At 47.7% G+C, this 26,077-nt stretch overlaps 1 protein-coding gene across 2 annotated transcripts in view; it reads left to right on the top strand.

Annotated features, from left to right (window-relative positions):
* LDLRAD3 (low density lipoprotein receptor class A domain containing 3) overlaps positions 1-23,858 on the top strand; it is a gene marked incomplete at its 5' end in the record, with an annotated part of 254,480 nt that extends 230,622 nt beyond the window's left edge. For both annotated transcript variants that reach the window (XM_082844027.1, XM_082844026.1), the window contains 2 exons: positions 20,666-21,011; positions 22,769-23,858. In XM_082844027.1, coding sequence (XP_082700153.1) covers positions 20,666-21,011; positions 22,769-23,006 — 584 coding nt within the window. In that variant the 3' untranslated portion in view covers positions 23,007-23,858. The remainder of the gene's footprint in view (positions 1-20,665; positions 21,012-22,768) is intronic.
* Between the last annotated feature and the right edge of the window lie 2,219 nt (positions 23,859-26,077).

The raw sequence follows: 26,077 nt of genomic DNA on the forward strand, positions 1-26,077 counted from the left end.
TAATACACAGCCCCATCTTCCTCCCCAGGCTCCCAGATCCTTCCTTCTCTTCATAAATGAGTGACCCGACTTCTCTGGAACTAAGATTTATATTTTCCAAGCTCAGCTGGGGCTCAAGATCAATGTTCTGTTCAATATGGGTTTACCTTATTCTTAATGCTAACAAATCCTGTGAATTTAGAATAAGGTCACAAAACTCTGATCCCTCTTGGTCCCCAGGAGCATGGAGAGTGCTAAGATTCCTGCCATCAGCTGGGCTCACCCACAGGTGACTGTCGTCAGTGTGAAAAGCCAAGGGATGCTCAGAGCTTGTCTCTACATAGAGTATGAAACCCCAGAGCCCTTTTCCTTCAGCGCCTCTGTTTCCTCCTCTCTGCCTCTTGAAATGTGGCTTTCAAGGAGTAGGGCAGTCCGAGGCTTCACAGGGCCAGCCCTATCACTGTTTTGACCCCCAATCGTGTCCACATTGAAAGGCTGTTTATACAGCATCTTTTAACCACAAAGAGAGCCCGTGATGGTGGAAATGCCACAAATGACAGTATCTTTAGCTAAGACTCAGGGTTGAAGGGTCTTCTAAACCAAAGGACGCAGGAAGGTCTGCAACATCTTCTCGTATTCCCTCAGAGTCTTCAGAGAGCAAAACAGGGTTAAGAACTTGTTTATCTGCCATCAGACAAGATGCTTCAGAATAGCGTCAGCTTAAGTCTGTACTGTTGAGACCAAAAGAGGAGTTTGTAATCATGACTGATTATGAGGCTTCCTCCTCTGAAACCAATAAGAAGTACAATCAGCCAAGTCTTCCTTTATCTCCCTCATTTGTGTGCTCGGTTAGTACAGTTGGACATAGATGCTGTTGCAAGAAGAGCTTCGCTGGGTATGATAGGGTGGCCAGCAAACCCTCAGAAATGAGGAGGATTATTTATTTATTTATTTATTTTTGGCTACATTGGGTCTTCATTGCTGTGCATGGGCTTTTTGTAGTTGCAGTGAGCGGGGGCTACTCTTCATTGCGGTACGCGGGCTTCTCATTGCGGTGGCTTCTCTTGTTGCGGAGCACGGAACCTAGCACGTGCTGGCTTCAGTAGTTGTGGCATGCGGGCTCAGTAGTTGTGGCTTGCGGGCTCTAGAGAGCAGGCTCAGTAGCTGTGGCGCACGGGCTTAGTGGCTCCAGGGCATGTGGTATCTTCCCGGACCAGGGCTCGAACCCGTGTTCAAGCCCTGCATTGGCAGGCGGATTCTCAACCACTTCGCCACCAGGGAAGCCCTAGGAGTAAAATATTAATTGACGTGAATTTTGTCGATGCTCTTGCCTGGAGATTTCTGCTCCCTGAGTCTTCGGTAAAGGTTCAAGGTTGGCATTAACACTAGTATCCCCTTGTTGCTCTAGGTGGAAACATCCCAGAAGGAGCATTTGATATATAAAAACAGCAGAATTAAGCTAGAGGCCCTTAACTTTCGGTCTGGAGTTATTTTTTATTTCCTCTAAACTTGGAGATTCTGAGATTGGAGAGGAAGATCATGGGGCATCCAGAAAATTCGATCCTTGTTAGAGAAGGGAACGTTCATTCATGAAATATTGAGGGGTGATAATAATGCTCATAATAGCTAATACTGTCTATGGTAAGTGCTGTGACTGCCAGTAGAGCCCAAACCCCTAAATTAAGGCTAATTATTATTTACTGGTTCCACAGATATTATAGAGAACCTACTATATGTGTGCAAAGCTGAATTTAGTGCTTACAAGAGAGAGGGTTAGGTTATAAACATGACTGAGACAGGAAACTAGCCCTCAAGAAATTTAGGGTTGTCTGTACGGGAAAGTAGCTATATCAGTAAGTCTGCAACAAGGGAGGGAAGGAGGAGTGTCATGACATGGACCAGGTGAATTGCAGGGGGAGGCTGAGGCAGAGAAAAGTTGTTTCTAGTTGGAGAGCCTGGGGGAGACGTCAGGGAGAAAGTGGCTCAGTGGCCCTTTGAGTCTTGGAAGGCCAGCCAGGACGTGGACAGGAGGTCATGTTGGAAAGGACATAGCAGGCCAAGAGAGCTGCAGTTCTAGGAAGGAAGGACTGCTAAAAACATCTACCTGTACAGCCTCGTAACTAGAAAGACTGCTTTCCACTCCAAGCTCTTCTAAAGCATGATTTGATTTTGCCCTTTGTACACAAGTACCTCTGGCTCAGGGTGTCTCCTGAGATTGTAGTTATGCTGTTGGCTGGACTGTGGTCTCATCCGAAGGCTCGTCCAGGGAAGCTCGGACTCATGTAGTTGTCAGCAGGGTTCAGTTCCCTGTGAGCTGCTGGAATGAGGGCCTCAGCTCCCCACTGGTGGGCTGTTGGCTGGAGGCCTCCCTCAGTTCTGTCCCACGTGGTCTTCTCCATAGGGCAGCTCCCATCATGGCCCTCAGAGCAGGTGAGTGAGGGAGCGAGAGAGAGAGAGAGAGAGAGAGAGAGAGAGAGAGAGAGAGAGAGAGAGAGAGAGGAAGAGGAAGAGAGCGAGAGAGCATCTAAGACAGAACACAGCCACAGTCTTTTTACAATCTAATATTGGAAGTGACAGCTCATCATTTCTGCCATATTCTATTCATTAGAAGTAAGAAGGTAAGTCTAACCCCAATTCACAGGAAAGGGATCACACAAAAGCAAGAACCCTAGGAAGGGAGAATCAGAGGGCCCATCTTAAAGGGGCCCACCACCCCGGGTGACCGGGAAGGAACAACAGGACCCAAGGTCAGAGAGAATGTGGGGGGCTGCTCAGGGAGGGCCTCGTAAGTCTTCGTAAAGATTTTAGGTTTTATTTTAACAATTACAGAAGTGTGAAATGACCCATCTGTAAGGATTCTTCACTGTAAAAGATTATAATATGAAAAGATTGGAAATAGATCCAAATGCTCACCAAATGAGTTTTGGTTAAACAAATGATGGCATATCTCTACAAATAGCACATTACAAAGAGCAGCTATTCATTACAAAAAGTCAGAGCTGATGCCAGGCCTGGGGCTGGGAAATGCAAGATGAGCCTGAAACATCCCCCACCAGAAAGTAAACAAGTAGTCAAACAAACAAACAAACAGAATCTTAGCGGTATTTTGAAAGGTTCCAGGAGCCAACCCAAAGAGCTCCCTGTGGCCAAAGTTGAAACGACTTGAACAACAAATTAAATAATAATAGGACTGGAGTCTAGCTCAGGGAGTGAAATAAATATTCATGAGTCCATCCGATGTAAATAAATAACCAATTAAATAAATAAGTGGGAGGAAGGGGCAAAGCTTCCTTACAGAAAAATTCCAGTTAATGAATGTAGAAGGAAGGAAAGAAGGAGAAAATCACCATTAGGACAACACAGTAGTAATTGCTGCAGGCAAAATCCAGGATGAATGCTAAAATTAGGGGGTGAAAGTTTAAGCAGAAACAGGGTATTTGCATAGTTTCAAAGGATCTCCTCCAAGATATTAATTAACTACAAAAGGAAAAAGTAACTTTACAGCATAGAATCTTGGCAGATCAATAAATACACAGCAGGCATCCCCTGACCAGACACACAGAGAAGGGCCCATTATCTCTGTGATATTCTTCTTAATGTATATAACTACTAGGCCTCTTCAAAAGTGTCAAGGTCGTGAAAGATAAGGAAAGACTGAGAAACTATCACAGGTTCACAGAGTCCAGTGCAGCATGGGACTCTGGATTGGATGCTAGGACAGAAGAAGAACGTTAGTGAGGAAAGCTGGCAAAATCTGAATAAATCCTATCATTTAGTTAATATAATTGTTCCGAGGTTAATTCTTAGTTGTGACAGTCATTCCATGGTTAGTTAAGGTGTTAACATTAGGGAAAGCTGCCTGTGGGGTATGTGGGCACTCTACTATTTTAGTAACTCTCCTATAAATCTAAACTGATCTCAAAATAAAAAAAATTTTAGGGCTTCCCTGGTGGTGCAGTAGTTAAGAATCCACCTGCCAGTGCAGGGGACATGGGTTCGAGCCTTGGTCCGGGAAGATCCCACATGCCGCGGAGCAACTAAGCCCGTGTGCCACAACTACTTAGCCTGCGCTCTAGAGCCCATGAGCCACAACTATTGAGCCAGCGAGCCACAACTACTGAAGCCTGCGCGCCTAGAGCCCATACTCGGCAACAAGAGAAGCCACCACGATGAGAAGCCCGCGCACCGCAATGAAAAGTAGACCGACCCCGCTCGCTGCAACTAGAGAAAGTCCGCGCACAGCAACGAAGACCCAATGCAGTCAAAAGTAAATTTTAAAAAATAAAATAAAGTTTAAAAAAGCATATAGTCAGTGCTGTATAGGTAGTTATTAAATGGGCAAAATGTTACTTGTTTTTTTAAAAAAAATTATGTAGTTCATTAAGTGAAAAATTTTTAATTACCATAGTGTCCAAGATAATAGATATTTGCTAATATATGTCTGGAATATTTCTGGAAGCCTACACGTATGTGCTGCACACACACACACACTCACTGGTACCAGTGGTTGCGTCTGGGGAGGGGAATGTGGTGTCTAGGAGACAGATGGGGAAACAGACTAACTTTTCTCTACAAACCCTTTTTTACCTGTTGAGTTTGGAACCATGCATATATTGCCTATTCAAAAAATAAATGTTAAAAACCTAAGCAGCCGTGGTAGCCCTGAGGTTCCCAGGGGTCCTTGTCCATTGCCCGATAACTCCCAGCCCATAGCTGTGCCCAGAATCCCCTGGCACCCCGGCTGGCCCCCAGCAGACGTTCAGTAAATGGTTAATGAATAAGCGGGTGTCCTCCACTGTCGGCACATCATAGGATTCATCTTTGTGTCACATCTGTCCTGCTGGGTCCTCTTATTTCTCCTAAGGAGGCCGGCTTGGGCCCTCTGTCAGTGACAGAAGCTTTGATTTCTCCCCTTGCTTGTTTTAACACATCCCCATTAATATTTAAAAATGCTTGCCTGAGCTCTCTAAGCTGTCTTTGGTGTCTGGAAAGCATTTGACAGGGATACACGGATTGTAAGATGGCCCTGGGGATACGTGGTGATTATTTCCTCTTTAAAGAATCTGGCAGGTCATGGAATCCTCCACTGCCCCAGACCCTGTAAGTTATTCATCTGTTATGGAAGAGCCGGGTTCAGAGGCCCACTTCCCAGGAGGCCCTCAGGTGTTGGAATGGAGCTTCCAGCACCTCGTCTTGGAGAACATTAAAACCTCCAGCCAACCTTCATCTCAGGAAGCGTAGATACGTACCATCCGAGCACCTCTCAGAAGACAGGATTGTAGAGTCAGGCAATATTACCTAACCAGCCAGGGAGGTGGTGGTGGCAGAGAACAGACAGATTTTTAACCATTCAAGGTTTTTCATATCCAAGATTGAGGCCAAATTTGCCGCGTCCTGTAGGAACATTTTAGTCACTTACTTCCATAGACAACAAAAAGTCAGAGCTGGTGAAGGCCGGGCTGGGAAGGGCTGTGCTTGACTTCTTCCTTGATTTCTTGGTTCCACCATTTACTTTCTGTAGTGGTTACAGGCACCTTGTCATGATTGCCACATTTGGGGTATTAGAGGAACTTCCCACAGGGACTGTACTCTGGATAACAGCAGCCGGTATCCCTCTTAGCTCGTTGCTTATTACAATGTTCATCTGCTCAAGGATTTAAAATTAGACTTGCGTGGCCAGTCAATATTTTAGGCTTTGTGGGCCCTAGAGTTGCCTGTCAGAACTATGCAACTCAGCCTTGCGGCACAAAAGCAGAAACGGACAGTACATAAATGAAAAAAGCTGTGTTCCAGTGAAACTTTATTTATAAAAACAGGCAGTGGGCCAGACTTCACTGACCTCTGAGCTAAAGCCTGGGGTACCAGATGGTAAATGGCTCAAGATCAGGTTGTGGAAGAGCTGAGGGCCAGATTAGAGAGGCCTCTCCGGGCCGTTGTTAGGAGGTTGGATTTTGAGTACGATAAGCAGCCATCTTATTTACTTCCTAAAAAGAACTTTCTAGATGCTGTGCAGAAAATCGATTGGCGAGGAGCAAGGGTGGAAATTGGGAGGCCAGCTAGGATGTTCTTGTGCTAATCCATGCCACAATTTGGAAGCCGAATTAGCAAAACCTGCCTTTGGATATGAGTCGGCCATGAATGGAAAAGGGTTGGACATGAATGGAAAAGAAAAGGCGAAGACAGAGCTGATGCTGGGACTTCCGGCTCTAGGGTAGCTCGGGATGCCATTGTGGGGTCGTAATTGATATTTGACGGTATTTGTTTTCTCAGCCCCGTGCTAATGAGATTTTATTTGCTGCGACTGTGGCATGCCTCAGATAGAATTTTCCTCTCCCCAGTTTTTAGGGTTAGCTTTTCCCTGCAGTGCTATCTGTTTATGCCTCTACGGCACTCACAAACTGATCGAAGCATCCCACTTGAGTTAGCAGTATTCCGCTCTGGCCGCTGACACTACAGGCTCAATTAACCATTGTATTGTAACTCTCCAAGCCTCATCACCAGACCAGAAACCAACTGACCATCAAGTTCAAAGTATGTCTGCTAAGCATTTAATTTTGCAACTTCCACCAGCCACGCCAGGTACACAGATACAGTACACCATAGAAACAGTAATTCTGTACAGCCCTCCTTATTCAGCAAATTCCAGGAGGCACGTATATCCATTTCAAGCACATTGCCTGCAGGAGCCGCCAGGATGTCATATGCAGGAGCCTGAGTTGGCTGAAGCCACTCTGTACACAAGAGAGAGGAGCCCCTTTGATGGTTAGAATGATTACAACATTGATCCCAATGTCGCACGCCTCTCCCCTGCCAGCTCCCATTGGCTTTTGCTTTTTGTGGTCTGCAGTAGAAGACGTAGCATAGAACTACAGTACCCCCCCTCACTGCATGCACTCTTCTGTTGATGTTTGTGAAGCCATTACACAATTGAGCAGAGTTCTAAAAATGCCACAGAGGCCCTAGCTCCCAATTACCCTTATCACTGAGTTTTGTTTGTTTGTTTGTTTTTGGTTTTTTTGCAGTACGCGGGCCTCTCACTGTTGTGGCCTCTCCCGTTGCGGGAGCACAGGCTCCGACGTGCAGGTTCAGCGGCCATGGCTCACGGGCCCAGCCGCTCCGCGGCATGTGGGATCTTCCCGGACCGGGGCACGAACCCGTGTCCCCTGCATCGGCAGGCAGACTCTCAACCACTGCGCCACCAGGGAAGCCCTATCACTGACTTTTGGCAGCAATCTGCATTTCTTTTTTTTTTTAAAAAAAAGCCCTTTTCCACCTTAAATAGCCAATTAAGTTCCTTACCGTCCAGCTAATTGTGTGATACTGCCCTGGGCCAGTGTCTTAGCAGAGGCCATTCATCACCACCTCACTCGCTGGCTGTCATTGGTGCTCTTCCTCATCAGAGCCAGAGAACGAGCTCTGAGCATGTACAGCAGCTCTCGGCAGGCTTCTGAGAGCTCTGGATCACGGGGGGCTCGCCTCCCTACCAAGCCGCCCTCCTCGCGGTGAGCAGCTTGTAAATTAGGGGCTACTGGTAACAGTTGCCTGGCTCAATAGCGTTTGTTGAAAATGCAGGGCTTTTTAGGGACACTTCCTGTCCCCTTTGCCCAAGGGTGGGCAAATGTGAGAGGTGGGGAGGACAAGAGCCCCTGGGGTCTCTTGGAATAAGAACCACTAGAATTCCCAGGGAGATATCCACTCATTCTATCTCCAGTCTTAGAACTTTCGCTTTTTTTCCCTCTCTCCCGTTTTGAATGTAATCTTAATGCGCTCATCTCTTGGCTCTCAATGGTCTTAGAGCCCTAGTTCCCTCCTGGCAGATGGATCCCCTCTCTAATTTTCCTCTGGCTCCAGGCCAGGATGCCTCCTGCTGTGGTCCGTCTGACTCTGGGCAGGCTGGCAGCAAGGATTTTCCCATCACCCTCCTTTCGGTTAATTTTAGAAACTTGCGTTGCCATGGCAATGGTTCAGTGGGGTTTTTGTGGTTCTCTTTTGATTCAGTCATTTGCCAGTCTGCCCTTTAAATTAACCTTTTTCAATCCACATCTAAATTGGGACAGGAGATGTGCTTGGAATGGAGATCCACAAAGGCACAACAGCCCCGTGGGATGTTTTTTAAAAAACAAGGAAAAGTCCAGGTGGATATAGGGATGCCCTTGGCTTACGATGGCCAAGACAGTTCCTGGACGCTTCCCTGCTTGAGAGGACGTGGCTGCAGGCTGGTAGAGGTGATCCTGGGGGAACCTGGAGAGAAGTGGGGCCCCAGGGCCTGTCCCACGTGAGCATCCCCAGGGTCAGGTCTCTGCTGTTTTGGTTCTGGCATCCCCAGCCATAAGCTCAAGGTCCAACCGTCTGTCTGGGATCTGAGTGATAAATGAACATGCCCCCAGCCAGATATCCCTCCTTAGCTCTCAGCACAAACCTTGGAAGGCCTCAGCCTCCATGACCCTAAAATCCTGGCTATTCTGCCTGCTTCCCTCTGGGCATCATTTCCTCTTTCCCGCCAGTCAGCTCAGGCGTGCAGAGATCAGAGTCTTTGCACAGACAAGAGGAAGTCAGAGCCTCCAGCTCACAACTGGTTCACTTGGCTTGGATTTAAAACAGCGGTTTTTAATGTTCTTATCAACTCTGTGGTGGGGCAGATTTTTAATCCTGACATTACAGATGAGGCTTAGGAAGGTCAGGAGGGACTTCCCTGGTGGCGCAGTGGTTACTAATCTGCCTGCCAGTGCGGGGGACACGGGTTCGAGCCCTGGTGCGGGAAGATCCCAGATGCTGCGGAGCAACTTAAGCCCGTGCGCCACAACTACTGAGTCTACACCTTAGAGCCTGAGAGCCACAACTACTGAGCCCGTGTGCCACAACTGCTGAAGCCCGCGCGCCTAGAGCCTGGGCTCTGCTACAAGCGAAGCTACCACGATAAGAAGCCCACGCACCGCAACGAAGAGTAGCCCCTGCTCACCGCAACTAGAGAAAATCCTCATGCAGCAACAAAGACCCAACACAGCCAAAAATAAAATAAATAATAAAAATTTTAAAAAAAGAGAAAGACCTGGTTCAGATAGATCTTTAAAAAAGAAAAAAAGTTGCAGGAAATTGCCCAGCGTCATTTATGGGGTCTGTGGCTGAACCAGAACTCTGAGCCTGTCCATCAAACTTTCAAATGTCGGCTGACCATCACACACGCCACCTGTTGTTCGTTGGATGGACCCGTCCTCATTCATACCTACACCTCGCTTCCCTCCAAGAACAGTCAGGTACCTGATGACATTAGCAGACTCGCCGTTCCCAGGCAGGGACTTTACCTGCGTCAGCTCTAAGCTCCACAGAGATGCTACATGCTGGACGTTTATCGCCCTTACTTTACAAATGATGAAAATGAGCAATAGACTGGCCCTGGGCATCAGGGGGACTCAAGCACAAGTGGGATTTGGGCCAGACCTGGGGACATGGGTTGGATAGTCAGTGAGAAACTGAATATACAGATGGGCAGTGACCAGACCGTGTGTAAAAGCAGAACTCTCACCCCCAACCTCCAACCACCAGCCCAGGAAGCCAAACAATAACCCCTGTAACAATGGACCCCGAACATCCAAGACTGGATTAGTAACTGACAGCTTCCCCAATTTTTGGCCCCATTTCCAGCTTAGGACCAACCAGAGGAAGCGAAATATGCTCCCCGCCCCCTCCCCGGCCGTTCCCATCAGATGCCCCGCCCGCCGCCGGCTTCCCTGGGCCGGTAGCCTCTGGTCAGAGCACACCCGAATCCCTCCCTTTTGGCCACTGTATGCTCTCCCACTCCTCTGCCTTCCTCGGGGTCTCTGCAAGTGATGGTGGCTCACTCCCTTGCTACAGTGAGCTCTGCATAGATAGTCTTGGCTTTCTCATTTGGTTGCTTTGGTCCATTAGCAGGTCAGGGTCAGGTGGGCGTGGCTGCCAGCACGGAAGGCAAGTGTTTCCCTGCGTGGGGCGTGAGCACTGCGGTGCGGCGCTGCCCAGCACGGGGCCAGAGGGCAGCGGGTCGTCCCTCTGCCGCCTGCGTGTCGTCAAACGTGGTATAAAGCAAGATGTCACGGGGGTCCAGCAGAGGGGACAGCTTGTGAGGAGAGCACAGGAAGGAACCATTTCATTCCAACAGAGGGGACAGTGGAAAGCTTCACGGGAGTAGTGGCGTTTGAGTCAGGGCTGGGAGTCTGGTAGGGTTTGCAGGCTGAGACAGGGAAGGAGGGCAAAGGTCGCAGCCGAGGAGCAGGGGGCCCCCGCCCTGAATTTTCTCACCAGCCAGTCTCCACACTCCTCCTCCCCTCCCCCCCCCCCCCCCCCCACCCACAGTGCACCCTCTGGGCTGCACTGGCTGAACCTCCTTACCCTCTGGCTCTGGGTGGGTTTGACCAGGAGGAAGCATCAGCAAGAGGTTGGAGGGTAGAAAACAAAAGGTCAGAATATCTGTTCCCCCAGCTCCCTGCCTGCAGGCCACCGATTGGCAAAGGGCACATTCCTCCCCCAAAGGCCTCAGCTTCCATCGGGTCCCACCGGATTCCAGAAGCCACATCCTCACCCTCTCAGGCCTGAGGCTGGGAACAGCTTCCCACTGTCCCTTCATTAAACTCTTTCTGTACCCCCTCTGCTCTGGGACCGAAACACAAGACCTCGGTGTGTGCAGAACGAATAGCCCTTCCCTGGGGTGCAGGAGACCAGGTCATTGTGTTAGATTTTCTGAAATCTCAGAAGCCATGAATTTCTTCATGGTCAATAAAACTCCCCCTCGGGGAGTAATGATTCTATTACCAGCCCTTTCCCCTAAATTATTCAGAAACTTTTCTGCACTCGGAAGCTCCAAGTGTGCACGCTCAGCGTTTCCCTGGGTAATAAGGTTTACCAGACAGATGTAGCACCGAGGAGCTGATTATGCAGGGGCCACAGGGAACCCGAGGATCCGGAGGACAGACCCAGGGCAGCCTTGGGCTCTTGGCGCATTTGAACAGGATCAGCTCCTGCCTGCTGGGTTTTGTCAGGTGTCAGGACGGCAGGGTGTCGGACAGCCCTCCCGATGGAGGGAATCGCTCATTTCACATGGCAGGAGCTGCTGCACAGTCCGAGGCTCCTGGTGCTTGACCGACTTCAGTCAGTGATGGGGATGCTGGCCCATAACTGGGTGTGGCCTGGGAGGCAAGTGCCTGTGCTGCACAGAGGAGGAGGGGCGCTAGGCAGTCGCCCCTCACCTCCTGCCTCTTTAAGTTAGCAGCGACAGCCGCAGAGCTTCCTCCAGCAGCTTACCCAAAGGTCAGGCATGCCCCGGTGACCTATGGAAAGACAACTTCTGGAATGTGATGTATGTTCTGTCCATCTCAGCAAAGCACCAGGGCTGGTGGAATAGCCACATCGTCTCAGGAGGCATCACAGTATACATTTACCTGGTAAAGGCTCTGAAAAGTCCCATAATGATACCTATTAATATCTAGGCTTTGTTGAGTATTTACTATGTGCCAAAGTTCTAAACTCTTGTTTTTCATGTATTTTCCATAAAACAACCCTGTGGGGTGAACTCTACTGTTATCCCGTTTCACGGATGAGGATTTTGAGGCACAGGAGGTAGAGTAACTTGTCCTAGGTCACACAGCCAGTAAGTGGCAAAGCCAAGGATTGAATCTAGACAGTTTGGTTCCAGAGCCTGCACTCTGAACAGCTACAAAGAAAGTGGTTTAATTTGTCGAATCCACTTTTTCTCATACCTCTTTGACCAAGGTACGCTTTGTCATGAAATACCTCTTACATCTCACAGAAGACATTTCAGAATATATTGATCAGAGTCATTGGAGTTATTGGAGCAATGATTCCATTGCTTATCATTGCTCATTGCTTCAATAGATAAGCAATGACTTATCGCTTATCCAAGAGAGATAAGGTTGGTGACAACTGGACAGAACAAGCGGGAAAGGGGAGGGGAGGGCATATAGAACTACCAGGGACAGGGTGGTGACTTCTGGCATCAGACTCCTGGGTACAAATACTAGTTGTACCACTTGTTTGCTTTGTGACCTTCAGTAAGTTACTTAACCTCTCTGGGCTTCAGTTTCCCCATCTGTAAAAAAAGGGTTGTCGTAAGGTTGAAGTGAGATCATACATACAGGATGAAGATTAGCAGCAGGGGGCCCAGTTCTTATGCCTCAGCTTCAAGGTTGCCCTCATCTTCTTATTCAATGTTTGACTCTTTCTGTAAATGGAGAGATTGTGAATTACTGTGTCTCAAAGTCAGTTTACAGATATCTAAAAATACGCATGGAATACCTACCGTATTTACAAGGCTGCATTTGGCCCTGAGTAGGGCTCCAAGAAGGGGAGAGCCCAGCCTTTGCCCACCAGGAACTCCTCTTCATGGTGGGAGATAGGGGTGAACATGAAAGAAAGTCATACGTGAAGAGCGGGGATCCTGGAACCAGACTGGCTGGGTTTCTCCCTGTTCCCTCTCTAATTAGCTCTAACAAAGCTAGATCATAACCCAGGTGCACGGAGGATTTGGGCAAGTGACTTAACCTACCTGCTCCCCCATTTCCTCCTCTGTAAAATAATGGTCTACTTCACAGGATGCTGTCTTTGGTTCCCAGGGCCGCCAAAACAAATTGCTACTACCTCAGTGGCTTAAAACAACAGAAATTTATGTTCTCACAATTCTGGAGACCAGAAGTCCAAAATGCAGGTACCGTCAGGGTTGGTTCTTTGTGGAGGCTCTGAGGGAGAACAACATCTCTCTCCTCGCTTCTGCTGGCTCCCTGCAATACTTGGTGTTCCTTGGCTTGGGGGCTGCAAGATTCCTATCTCTGCTTCCATCTCCATATGGCCTTTTCCCTTGTCTGTTTCTGGGTCTTCTCCTTTTCTGTCCCTCATAAGGACACCCTGAGAGTCCACCCTAATTCATCTCAAGATCTTTACCTTAATTATATCTTCAGAGATCCTTATTCCAAATAAGGTCACATTCTGAGGCTCCCAGTAGACATATCTTTTGGGGGGACACCATTCAACTCACTGCAGATGGTTTAAGGATTACACAATCAGAGGTCATATGTGTAAACACATAAGATATGCTGATAGGATGAGAGCTGCAGTGATATTCATTATGATGATATCATGATGATTATTACTCTGTTTTTGAGTTCACAGCAAACATGGATGGTGGTTGTATTATTTGTATTATTATTTCTTTCAAATCAGGAGTGGGCAGCAGGTCACAAAGCAAATAGCAATGCAACATTCCAACTCTGGACTTCTCTCCCCACATCCTCCATGGGTTGATACTGGGAAGCCAAGGTGGGGAAGGCTGCAGAGGCTGAATGCGTGGCTGGGGAGGGTGATGTGAGCCATTCAGGGTCCTGGATCTGAATAATTTTATAAGAATGACACAGCGACAGAGCTGGGTCGTGTTCAATCTGATGAGAGTATTGCAGAAGGGTTAGAGGACAAAGAGACTAAAGATAGTAAGAGCACAACGAGGTTTCTCTTCCTGGCCTGGGCCTGATGGAGACCAGAAGCAGCGTCTAGAGAAGCACTGCACAGCAGCAATTGACCACGCTTGGTGGCTCAGTGTGGACAGAGAAAAGGAGAGCGTTCAAGACAGCCCCGGAGACTAGATGGCCACGGAAACGCAGTCCATCCTAAGAAATCGTTGCACCAGTGACCACAGACTAATTTACTCAACCTCTGTGTTGGGCACTGAGTATAGAAGTAGACCAGCAAGCCTGGCCCTCCCCTCATGGCGCTCATGGTCTGGTTGGTCTGCCTGAATGTTGTTGTGGCATTGTTTGTCAGAGCGCCAAAAAAAAAAAAAAAGCAACCAAAATGTACATCAGTAAGGAATTGGTGAAATTGTGATGTGCCTATATAATGGGATACTACGTAGCTCCTTCTTCACAAAGGTGTGCGTGAGTGAGGAAGATGTCCATTTGTAGAAATGTCTGTACAGCATGAAGAAAGCACGTGTGTACATACACAAAGAAGAGTTTTGAGGGATCTGTACTTAGCAGGTCAGCAAACTACGGCCAGTGGGCTCAATCTGATCTGCTGCCTGTTTTTTGTTTGTTTGTTTGGTTGGTTTTTTAACCTTGCATTCTATTTGACACTACAGTTTTTGAAGCAATATCTAAATGATGTTTTAAAATAACTTTTGATCTATGAAAATTATGTATAGTTACATGATTATTCAGGCTTAATGAAGATATTCAGGCATTTTTACACATAAAAAATGTCAAGAAATAAGATCTTCCTGAAACTGAATTAAAAGAACATTTACAGGGCTTCCCTCGTGGCGCAGTGGTTGAGAGTCCGCCTGCCGATGCAGGGGACATGGGTTCATGCCCCGGTCCGGGAAGATCCCACATGCCGCGGAGCGGCTGGGCCCGTGAGCCATGGCCGCTGGGCCTGTGCGTCCGGAGCCTGTGCCCCGCAGCGGGAGAGGCCACAACAGTGAGAGGCCCACATACCGCAAAAAAAAAAAAAAAAAAGAACACTTACAATGAAATCAACTGTAAAATGTAATAATTGTTTTCTCTGCCTTAGCTGGAAGTTTTAAGAACTATTATCTCTTCCTGAAGGATTATTGATCTGAAGTGAATACATTCCTAAAAATTTTTCCTTGTTAAAATCTAACGCATGGTCACCTACATGCATGTAATACAAACGTAATTCTCAAAATAAGAGAAGATAAACAATGGCTTGGAGAAATCTATGAAATGATAGTTTCTCAGCGGTTGGTCTGGCTGGCTGTCTTTTTTAATCAAGTTTGGGACACAAATACACTCATTCATTGATGTACTATTTGTAATGCTTTTGCACTACAGAGGCAGAGTTGAGTGGTTGTAGCTGAAACTGTATAGCACACAGATCATAAAATATTTACTGTCTGACCCTTGACAGAAGATTTGCCAACCCCTAGTCTACACCAAACTGTGAACTATTTTTTTTCTAGTAGGTGTAAGGGGTGAGGGAGCGGTGGTCTGTCATGAACATTTCTATATTACTTTAAATTTTAATTCTAATATATTTTTGTAATCAGAAAAATTCAATTTGGAAGAAAAGAGAGCACGCAGGACTCACACGACCTGATTTTGAGACTTGCCGTAAAGCTGTAGTTCTCAGCACAATTACTGGCATAAGGATTGGCATGTAGCTTCATCAAACAGAATAGATCATTTAGAAATAGACCCAGCCTTGTGTGCACAATTGATTTTCAACAAAGGTGCCAAGGTTATTCAATACAAAAGGATAGGCTTTTCCACAAATGGTACTGGAACAATTGGATATCCAAAGGGATGGGGGGAAAGGACATTGAACTTCACCTTGTACCATAAACAGAAATTAACTTGCAGTGGATCATAGCTGTAAATGTAAGAGCTAAAGCTATAAAACGTCTCCTAGGCAAAGATTTCTTGGATAGAATACAAAAAACACAGAACACGAGAGAAATAATTAATACAACGGTCTTCATAAAAAAATGTGAACACTTATCTTCAAAAAGACACAGTAAAGTAGATGAAAAGCCAAGCCACAGTCTGGGAGAAGATATTTGCAAGACACACATCTGGAAAAGAACTTGTCTCCCAGAACATCTAAAGGACTCTTACTACTCAATAATAAGTAGTCAGACATCCCAATTCTAAAATGGGCAAGAGATTTAAATAGGTGTTTCACCAAAGAAGATATACAGATGGCAAATCAGCACATGAACAGATATTCGACATCATTAGTCGTTGGGAAATGCAACTTAAAACCTCAGTGAGATACCACGATGCACCTGTGAGCATGGCTGAAATTGAAAAGCCTAGCTATGTTACATGCTGGGAGGATGCAGAGCAACTGGGAGAAGGCTAAGTGCTATAGCCACCTTGAAAAACAGTGTGATAGTTTTTTATAAATTAAGCATACGCTTCCCATACGACCCAGCAGCCTGCCCCTAGGTATATACCCGCCAAAATAGGAAAATATATGTCAGCACAAAGATAGGCATTCCGGAAACTGCAAACAACCACTTCCCTCCCTTAACTGGTGGACGGATAAACAAATTGTGTTGCATCCAAGCAATGAATACTGCTCAACGGTCTAAAGGAATGAAATAGTAACACTCAGAGAAACCTTGGTGCACCTCAGAAGCGTTATGCCAAGCGAAAGAAGCCACACACAGTAGGCTACTTACTAGATGATTCCCTTACCTGACTTTCTGGAAAAGATAAACCTATCTGGACAGAAAAGAGATCAGTGATTCCCAAGTGGCTGTAAATGACGGGAGGGATGGAAATGTTTGATATCTTGCTTGTGGTGGTGCTTCTTGGAACTGTTACGTTTGGTTACAACTCATCTAATTGTACATTTTAAAAGGGTAAGTTTTATTGTGTATCGATTATACCTCACTAAACCTGACTTTTAAAAATATTTACTCTGGAGAAAAGTTAATTTTAAAAATAAATTTTTTAAAGAGGCAGTTGAGCTTTCAGGAGAATGGTAAGGCGTCAGTTTGAACAGGGCAGTGAACCTTCTAGAACAGGAATTCTGGACTCAGGGAGGGGTCCGAGTGAGTGAGTGGCAGTGAAACTCCCCAGGGAGCCCTCACACTACAGGGAGAGAAGGAAGGAAACCAGTAATGAAACCTCTACTCACATCAGCCTAGGCAAAGCCAGAGGAAGAGACAAGATGCTTATTTTTTGACTGGATAAAACAGTATAAATAATACAAAGTAGAAAAGAGTAAACAATGAAAAATACGTCTCCCTCTTGCCTCTCTTCTCTCCCAGTCGTACCAGATCTGTGTGTCCTTCTAGAAATACTCAGAACATTCTCTACTGGACTTTTTTTGTTGTTGTTCAGCTTATCGCGATATCTTTCAGACTGTTTCACATCAGTCTATGTAGAGCTGCCCTAGTTTCTTAAATAGGTGTGGTACTGTCTGGAGGCACCATCATTTATTTAGCCAGGCTGCAATTGACGGACATTTAGATCTTTCCTGATATACATGCTATTGCGAACAATGCTTCCATGAATACTTGTATTAATACTTCTCATTTGTGTGAGTATATATATCTGTTAGATTCCTAAGAGTGGAATGGCTGGGTCAAAGGATATGTACTTTTTCTATTTTGATATGTATTGTTAATGTATGTTTGTTATTTTGATCTATATTGTTAACCCCATCACCACCCTGGGTTGTACCAATTTACCCTCCCACCAGCCATGCGTGAATAATTATACCTGTTTTCCCAAGTCCTGGCCAGCAAAACGTGAACTCAGACTTCGCCTTTGCCCAGTCTGAGAGGTGAATAATCGTATCCTGTAGGAAATGCAATTTGCATCTGGAGGAGGGAATCTTTTAGAAGCAAAGGAACCCCAAGTCACAGGTGTCAGTTGGTTTAGTCCTTCTGTCAGTCCAGATACCACCTCTGTGTGAATTAGAAGAAGGCCCTCCTCCTCAGGATGTTCCCATCTGCTCAAAAACTGTCATGATAGGGCTTCCCTGGTGGCGCAGTGGTTGAGAGTCCGCCTGCTGATGCAGGGGACACGGGTTCGTGCCCTGGTCCGGGAAGATCCCACATGCCGCGGAGCGGCTAGGACCGTGAGCCATGGCAGCTGAGCCTGCACATCCGGAGCCTGTGCTCTGCAACGGGAGAGGCCACAACAGTGAGAGGCCCAAAGTTAAATAACTTGCTTGAGCAGCAGCTAGCAGTGACGGCCCCAGAATTCGACCCTTCAGCTCTGTGCTAGAGATGAAATAAAGAGGCTCTTCTCTTTTAGGCCTGAAATCTGAAACATACACACATACACACACACATATACACACATACATATATATATATATATATATACCCAGAGGCTCCCACCCAGCTTTTAATCATCTAAGCTGAGAGCAGACAGCACTCCCTCAGTCCTTTCTCCCGTAACCGTCTGCAGCACGCTTCTGCCTCCCCTCTGGGATCTTGCTTGCTTCTTTCTATACAGTTCATCATTGAAACAGTGACCGACAGGAACTTGGAGAATCTTCTTAGCCTTTAGTCCATGTCTGAGCGTGACTGGAACGAAAATTAACACAGCCTGGAGCTTGAGGGGGAAGGTCTTTCTTTGTGTCAGATTAGGATGATGTGGGGAATCAGGAACTGTTTGTGTCGGGAAAGGAGGGGAGATGGTGTGTTGCATGGCACGTGGACTTTTGAAGGAGAAATATCTGGGTTCTCGTTCTGACTCCCCTGCTTAGTTCTTTTGTGCACTTAGACACCTTAATTCACCGCTGAGTCAATTTGCTCGTCTGAAAAACAGGAATAATAAACTAATAATAGCACCTACCTTACCAGGGTGTGTGAATACACAGATTTTTTTTTTCGTTGAGTTGGATGCATTTATTGGGTGTCGACTCTGTGCCAGACACCATCCTACTCACTGGAGATCCATGATGAACGGAGCATGTGCGATCCAGTGATGAGGGGCCCAGGACCCGAGCAGCCAGCGGACGGTGCTGCCCCTTCACGTCTACACGCTGGCCACTGTGAACCCACTAAAGCCTCTCCACGGCTTCAGCGGCTGAACGGGCCCAGGGTGTGGTCGCAGACTTGCTCACTTAGGCTGCATTTAGATTATTTTTGCAGCTGGGCCGCAGCTGTGGGTAGTTGTGGATCTTCCACAAAGAAGAGGGGTCCCCAGCTTTCTACGAGGAGGGGCCACTCTGGTGTCCCGTGCCAGCCTGGGCCTGGCCACCATTGCCAGGTGTGTCCTGCTGACGGGGAAGCCTCTCCCCTGAGTGTTGGAAGTGTGCTCCTTAGTACACGTGGAGAGGAGGGGACTGGCAGCCTGCAGGGCTGGGGCGTGTACCAGGCCTTCGTCCTAGGGCCTCTGAGGAAGTGCGTGCCGGGTGCCTAGCTGGTCTTGGTAGCGGGCTGCAGGGCAGAGTGTCAGAGGCAAGGCTCTGAGTCAGACCACAGGGCTCAAATCAGGCACAGCTCCTTACCTCCTAACCCTGTGACCCTGGTCAGGGGACCCAAGTTCTCCAAGCTTCCCTTTCTTCATCTTAAAAAGAAGGCAGTTACAGCACCTACTTCACGGAGTTGCTGTGAGGCAAGTAGCTGTGATAAAACACATATTTGTATGTCTTGAACACCCGCAGTGTGTCAGCTGTTGTTCTAAGTGCTTGATAATTATGCACTCATTTCATGCTCAGGACAGCCCAGTGAGGTGGGGACTAATACCACCCCCATTTCACAGATGAGGAAATTACAGCACAGAGAGGTTGACCACTTCCCAGAGGGCACACAGCCAGTCAGCTGAATAGCTTGAGTTTGAACCTAGTCTGGCTCCAGAGTCCATGATTTCAGCCTGTGCTCTGCTGGCTCTCCATCTTGAAAGCTTGGCAAAGGCCGGGCATTAAATAAATACTTTGCCGACATAAGGAACCCCAGACACACTGGCCAGTGTTCCTCACGTATGTGATATGATAAATTTCCAGAGAAAAACTGATTTCTGTCACTGGAACTATCACTCCTGTTCCCTGGATATTATATTTCCCCGGGCTGATTTTTTTTTAACAACTTTATTGAGGTATAATTTACATGACATAAAATCTGCCCGTTTTAACTGTACAACTCAATGAGTTTTAGTAAATGTATCACTTTGCACAGCCATCACCACATCCAGTTTTAGAACATTTCCATTCCCATCACCCGAGCAAGATCCCTGATGCCCATCACCGGTGAATCCCCATTCCCACCCCCAGCCCCTGGCAACCATTAATCGACTTTTTGTCTCTATAAATTTGCCTTTCCTGGACACATATAAATGGAATCGTACACTATGTGGTCTCTCGTGTCTGGCTTATCTTTTTTTTTTTTTTTTTTTTTTTTTTTGCGGTACGCGAGCCTCTCACTGTCGTGGCCTCTCCTGTTGCGGAGCACAGGCTCCAGACGCGCAGGCTCAGTAGCCATGGCTCACAGGCCCAGCCGCTCCACGGCATGTGGGATCTTCCCGGACCGGGGCACGAACCAGTGTCCCCTGCATGGGCAGGCGGACTCTCAACCACTGCGCCACTAGGGAAGCCCTGTCTGGCTTATCTTGCTTAGCACGGTTTTTGTTGGTTTTTTTGTTTGTTTGTTTTGTTTTTTTTTAAACGTACTTTGAATTTTATTTATTTATTTATTTATTTTTGGCTGTGCTGGGTCTTCGTTTCTGTGTAAGGACTTTCTCTAGTTGCGGCGAGCGGGGGCCATTCTTCATCACGGTGCGCGGGCCTCTCACTATCGCGGCCTCTCTTGTTGCGGAGCACAGGCTCCAGACACGCGGGCTCAGTAGTTGTGCTCACGGACCTAGCTGCTCTGCGGCATGTGGGATCCTCCCAGACCAGGGCTCGAACCTGCGTACCCTGCATCGGCAGGCAGACTCTCAACCACTGTGCCACCAGGGAAGCCCGCTTAGCACGTTTTTGAGGCTCGTCCACGTTGTAGCATGCACCAGTACTTTTTATGGCCAGATTCTATTCCATTGTATGGGCAGCCCACATTTTGTTTATCCATTCACCGACCTATGGACATTGGGGTGCTTTCCACTTTGCGGCTATCGTGAACCGTGCTCCTGCGAACGTTTGCATTCCCGTCCTGGGCCTGACTTTGCGGCAGATGGGTGCGCCGACTTGGTAACCTCTCTCCTTTTCTCTCGCCTCTGGGGCTTCTCAGAACCAGGCAGCGGGCAGGTGTTCGTGACCTCGGAGAACCAGCTCGTGTACTATCCCAGCATCACCTATGCCATCATCGGCAGCTCCGTCATCTTTGTGCTGGTCGTGGCCCTGCTGGCTCTGGTCCTGCACCACCAGCGGAAGCGCAACAACCTCATGACGCTGCCAGTGCACCGGCTCCAGCACCCCGTGCTGCTCTCCCGCCTGGTGGTCTTGGACCACCCTCACCGCTGCAACGTCACCTACAACGTCAACAATGGCATCCAGTACGTGGCCAGCCAAGCCGAGCAGAACGCGTCTGACGTGGGCTCCCCGCCCTCCTACTCAGAGGCCCTGCTGGACCAAAGGTGCGTGCTGGGAGAGCCTCGGGGAGGGAGGTCATCCCACGCAGGGGCGGGCGTCCATGTGCACGTGCCTGGGATCCTGGTCTTGCCAGGAGCCTGCATTCAGCTGCAAAGGCGGCGGCAGCTTTTGACTTCTACTGAGTCTTCGCAAAACGCTTCACGTGTATCATCGCATTCAGTCCTCACAGCCACTCACCGAGGGAGGTTCTATATGTGCCTCAGTTTTACAGACGAGAAAACTGAGATTTTTAAGTTACTCATCTGAAGACATACCGCTAGGATCCTGGCCAGTTCAGATCCCTCCTCCTCCCTGGTAGTGCCACACGGACACACGTCCAGGACCCTGACCAGCTCTGGGCACTCACCTGCTACCGCAGAACAGTGCCCAGTATATACTCGAGGTTTGGTTCCTATTTGAATGAATGAATGGATAAGTGAGTGAGTGAGTGAATGAATGAGTGAATAAGTTCCTTAACTTTGCTTGGCTTCATCTATAAAATAAAGGAGGTGGCGTAGAGAACTCTCAAGCTTTGTTAAGCAGTAGAACCTTCATCACAGGTGGAGCTGTACAAGGAACCCCAAAATATAAAGTTAAAACCCAGAGTTCTGTAGTTGGATCCAGTAGTAGACCTCATTCCTGCCTGCTCAGCCTTCCTCTCTCCTTTGGTGACCTCCAAGGTACCCAAAGAACCCACTTTGAAGTCCCGGGACTACAGCTACCTGAGTCTCCCTTGGTTCTCAGCATCCCCTGCCCTGCAGGGACCCTGCTCAGCGTTCCTCTTCCACTGAGCCCAGGACTCACCAGGTGTGGCACGAGGCATTTTGCAGGCAGTGTTCCTGGGCTAACTGGGCTCCTCCTTGAACCCTCTCCGGTGGCAGCTCTTGTATTATTTAATCTTCCTTTTCCTTCCTCATAAAAGATAAACAAAGCTCCAAGGAGCGGTGCTTAAGGACATCTTCACAAATAAGCATAAGAACACAAGACCTCACTCATTTGGACCATCCATTGTAGAGCAAGGTTAAAACTGCTGCATCTGGAGACAGAATTCCTGGGTTCAAATCCTAGCACTGCTGCTTACTAGTTGTGTGTGATCCTGTGCAAGCCATTTAATGCCCCTTTGCCTCAGTTTTCTCCCCAGTACAATGGGCATGAAAGTAATGGCTCTCTCCTAGAATTCTTGTGAGCATTAAATAAGGGATGTAAGGTAGGTGGCGCAGTGCCTGACTCGTAGTAAGCCTTCCATAAATGAGAGCTGGAAAATAAAATGTCTTTTAAGTTATTTCACTGCAAGCAAGGTGTCATTATTACTCCCTTATATAGATAGGAAGACTGAGGGTTTAGGAGGATATCCTCTCACCCAAGTCCGCACAGCCAGTAAGAGTGGGCTTTCAGTAAGGACCCCCAGTTCTGTGGACTGTCAGGGGCTCTATCGAAACACCAGGCCAGGTGAATCCCTGCCAGACCACCCAGGATGAGCCGGGGAGTATTTAGAATTCTCCCTACCAAAGGTTGTGGTTTGGGCACTGTCCAGTTGGCACAGGCCAGGCAGAGCACGCTGACCTGTTCCTTTCGTCTTCTTACAAATCACTGGTTTTCCTAGTCCTTGGATTGCCTTTCTCCTCATCCCCGATGTCAGCATCCGCTCGGAAAAGGGCAGACGTTGGCATTGCCTGCCGTGCCTGGGCTCCTAATGTTTTCTCTTCCCCCTCCTCTCCCCCCCTTCCCCCCACCCCGCCCCATCCTGCTCTCTCCATCGCAGACCCGCATGGTACGACCTCCCTCCACCGCCCTACTCTTCAGACACCGAGTCTCTGAACCAAGCTGACCTGCCCCCTTACCGCTCCCGGTCTGGCAGCGCCAACAGCACCGGTTCCCAGGCAGCCAGCAGCCTCCTGAGTATGGAAGACACGGGCCACAGGCCGGGGCAGCCTGGCCCACAGGAAGGCACCACGGAGCCTAGGGACTCTGCACCCAGCCGGGGCGCCGAAGAAGTATAAAATCCAGCTCTTCCAAAGTCCACATGGGCTCATCTGCTCTGACTTGTTACCATCCTAACAGCTTGCGTTCATGGGAAGCTCCTCGGGAGGCCTCAAGGAGTGATGCGGGGTGTCAGCTCTCTCTCCGTTCACCTCCTTCCCCAGATTTCAGGGATGTTCTCTGGAGGGCGACCTGGCACTGTTCTGGCCTCTCAGTTGCCCTGATGTATGTGCATCTTTTCTGGGCAGTTACTCTTCCTTCGGGGCCCAGGATCACAGCCTCACTCTGCACATCATTCTGTTACTGCTGGAACCTTGCTGAGCAGGTGGCCGGAGAGTGCGGTACTTAGGTGGCCCTTGAGAAAGCAGTGTTTGTGCCGTGTGGGGTGTTCAGAAGGGCAGAGGACACTGGACCAGATTCTCTGTGGGCTGCTTCCTTAGAGCTCCATTTGGAGATTTGGGTCGGATGGTCCTACCAGGAGGCTGTCATTGGATGGCCACTCTGGAGAGAATCCAGGGGAGCATCAGAACCCGCCTTGCACTAGGCTGTTCATTGCTCTGGGTCGGGGCCAAAGAACCCTGTTGCCGTGAGTCACGCCCTTCAGAAGTCAACAGTGTCATCCTGGTTTTCTGAAGGACTCTGAAACCATCAGGTCTGGATAGAGTCTGGATTTAAAAATGTGTCCGAGAATCCTCGTTTTGAGAGCTTTCTCCAGGATCATATATCATTGGCCTCATTCCAGAGCAGGCAGGGCGCCCCACCATGAGTTTATCTGAGTTCTCAGCTCCTAAAGTACAGGCTGCCAAGATCCTGGGTCTGCTTTGGTCCACAGTCCTTTCCCTGGCTTCTGGATCGTCTCCCTCCCAGCTGTGACCTGCCCGTAAAACAAGGGATGAGTACTAAACCAGGGTTGCCCAGAAATCTGATCTGGCCCTTTGTCCCTGTAAGCCACACCCAGCCTGCCTTGCCCATTCATGCAGCTTCAGCACTCGCCCCCTAAGTCCCCCTGACACTCAGAAGTCATTTTACCTGTGCATTTGGACTGGAGAACACTGTAGGTTCTAACTCAACGTGAGAACCTAATTCAGTACCTCCCCCGAGAGAGCCTGGATTCCTGGGCTGCACTCACCCCCCTTCCCAAGGCCCAGATTCCTGCGCTGCAAGTTAGGGTTAGGGCTGGAATCAGAGCGAGGCTCAGGCCTGTCCGAGCATCCCATAGTTTCTCCTCTGAGAGACGTGGATAATAGTTTGGAGTCAAGATTTGCCATTCGGACTTTTTTTTTTTTTAAAATCTCTTAGAAATGCATTTGAAACAGTGTGTTTGTTTTTTCCCTTCTAGTTAAGGGACTATTTATATGTGTATAGGAAAGCTGTCTTTTGTTTGTTTGTTTTTCCATTAATGAGGTCCAAGCAAAGATGCAAAAGGAGATGATGGTTCCTTTGTCCCGCGGAGCACGCTAGTAACAAGTCCCCCCAGACCGACCTGTGTGCCGGGCGTCTGTGCATTGTTGCACTTTGAGTTATTATTTATCGAGGTCTTGAAGGACGCAGAAAGAGGGACGCCTTTCTCCCTCGGCTCATAGGCTCTGTGTTTATGGTAGCTTTCCTCTTTCTCTGTGCCCAGCCAGCCACAGTGCCAACCCCCTCAGGAAGTCATGGGTGGAAACGTAGGTGTTATTCGTCAAGAATCCACACTAATGGCTGTGGGGGAACAAAACTGGAACCAAGTGGAGCCACTCCGGGCAGCTGTCACCCATGCAGAGCTGCTTTCCACGTGGTCAGTAACCTCTTTGACGCTTATTCAAACGGAGCCTGCAGGAGGGGGGATGAAGTGGCATTCAATGATCCTATTCTGTAGGCTTTTTTTTTTTAAACCAAATTCAAAGTGTGTTACAGGAAAGCTAGCCACTTGGTGATTTTTTTTTTAAGTTAAGAAAAGGAACATAGTTGCCTACATCTTTCATTTTTAAAATAACGTGAGTTATTTTCTGAGTAATCCAGTGAAGAAAGAACTTTTGGTGGCAGCCGAAGTATGTGAGGAACTCTAGCTGAATATTTCATCTCCTGTGAGCCAGAGTGGCTTCTTTTCTCCCTCTGGTGGCCCCTGCTGCTTTCTGCTGCTCTGGAAGTTGTTTAGAGGAAAGGATTCTAATTTTAATTAATCATGTGATGAATTAGTCTCACGCGCTTTTCAGCTTCCAGGCATCTTAGGAAAGACAGATGGCCTTAGTAGCATAAGGAGAGCCTATTAATGTTGTTTTTTAAAACAAACACAGGGATGTTTTTATTATAGATTTGATTTTTTTAAATGGCTGTTTTTAAAAAGATATAAATAGGACACCAAAGCTGCAGGGGCTTTTTGTTTTGTTTTTTTCCCCCTACTCAAAATAGCAAATAAGTGGCCAGCATTATTTTTTAACTCATTCCAACGAGGATGTTTTTTTATACATGGCCTAAATCTATGCCGATCAGAAAACCATCCCTGCTCTCTTTTCTCAAATGAGATCAGCGAGTCCTTTTTATTTTAGCATTAAAATCGTTCAGCTATGATCATTATCACCTGCCCTCAACTCCTTCTACTTTGAAATTGACATTTTAAAAAAATGCAAGCAAGTGGTAAATAAATCGTGTGTGACATTCAAAGTTGATGTAAACTGGAAAGGTTGTGCGTGGTTGCTTTTGTTTTTTGATTAGGTTTTTTTTTAATTTTATACTTTCAAATAAACTTGCAGTTTCATTCTTTCTGTTGGTGTGAATGGTCCTCAACGCCCCTTTCTTCTCTATGGCGATATAAAGAGTGGACAGCCGCTTCTGTCATGGCTTCTGCAATGAATGTATGCCCTAATAAATTGAGAAAAGGTGAGAGAATATTGATGGGACCTCAAAATATGGTGGCCGTTTAAGGATTCCACATTTGGTGTGGTTGGAATACAGAGGTAAGTATTCCATGGACACCAGTTCGTATCAAGAGCCTGGGATGTCAGTTCAGAATATGGGCATTAACTATGCCCTCTCTGCCCATAGTGACTTCACTGTGGCACTGCTTGAAGGAAAGGAGCAAGTGGCTGTGATAGCTGGAACAGATTCTGAC

The sequence above is a fragment of the Leucopleurus acutus genome (genome assembly GCF_964270905.1).
Source record: "Leucopleurus acutus genome assembly, chromosome: 8".
NCBI lineage: Eukaryota > Metazoa > Chordata > Mammalia > Artiodactyla > Delphinidae > Leucopleurus > Leucopleurus acutus.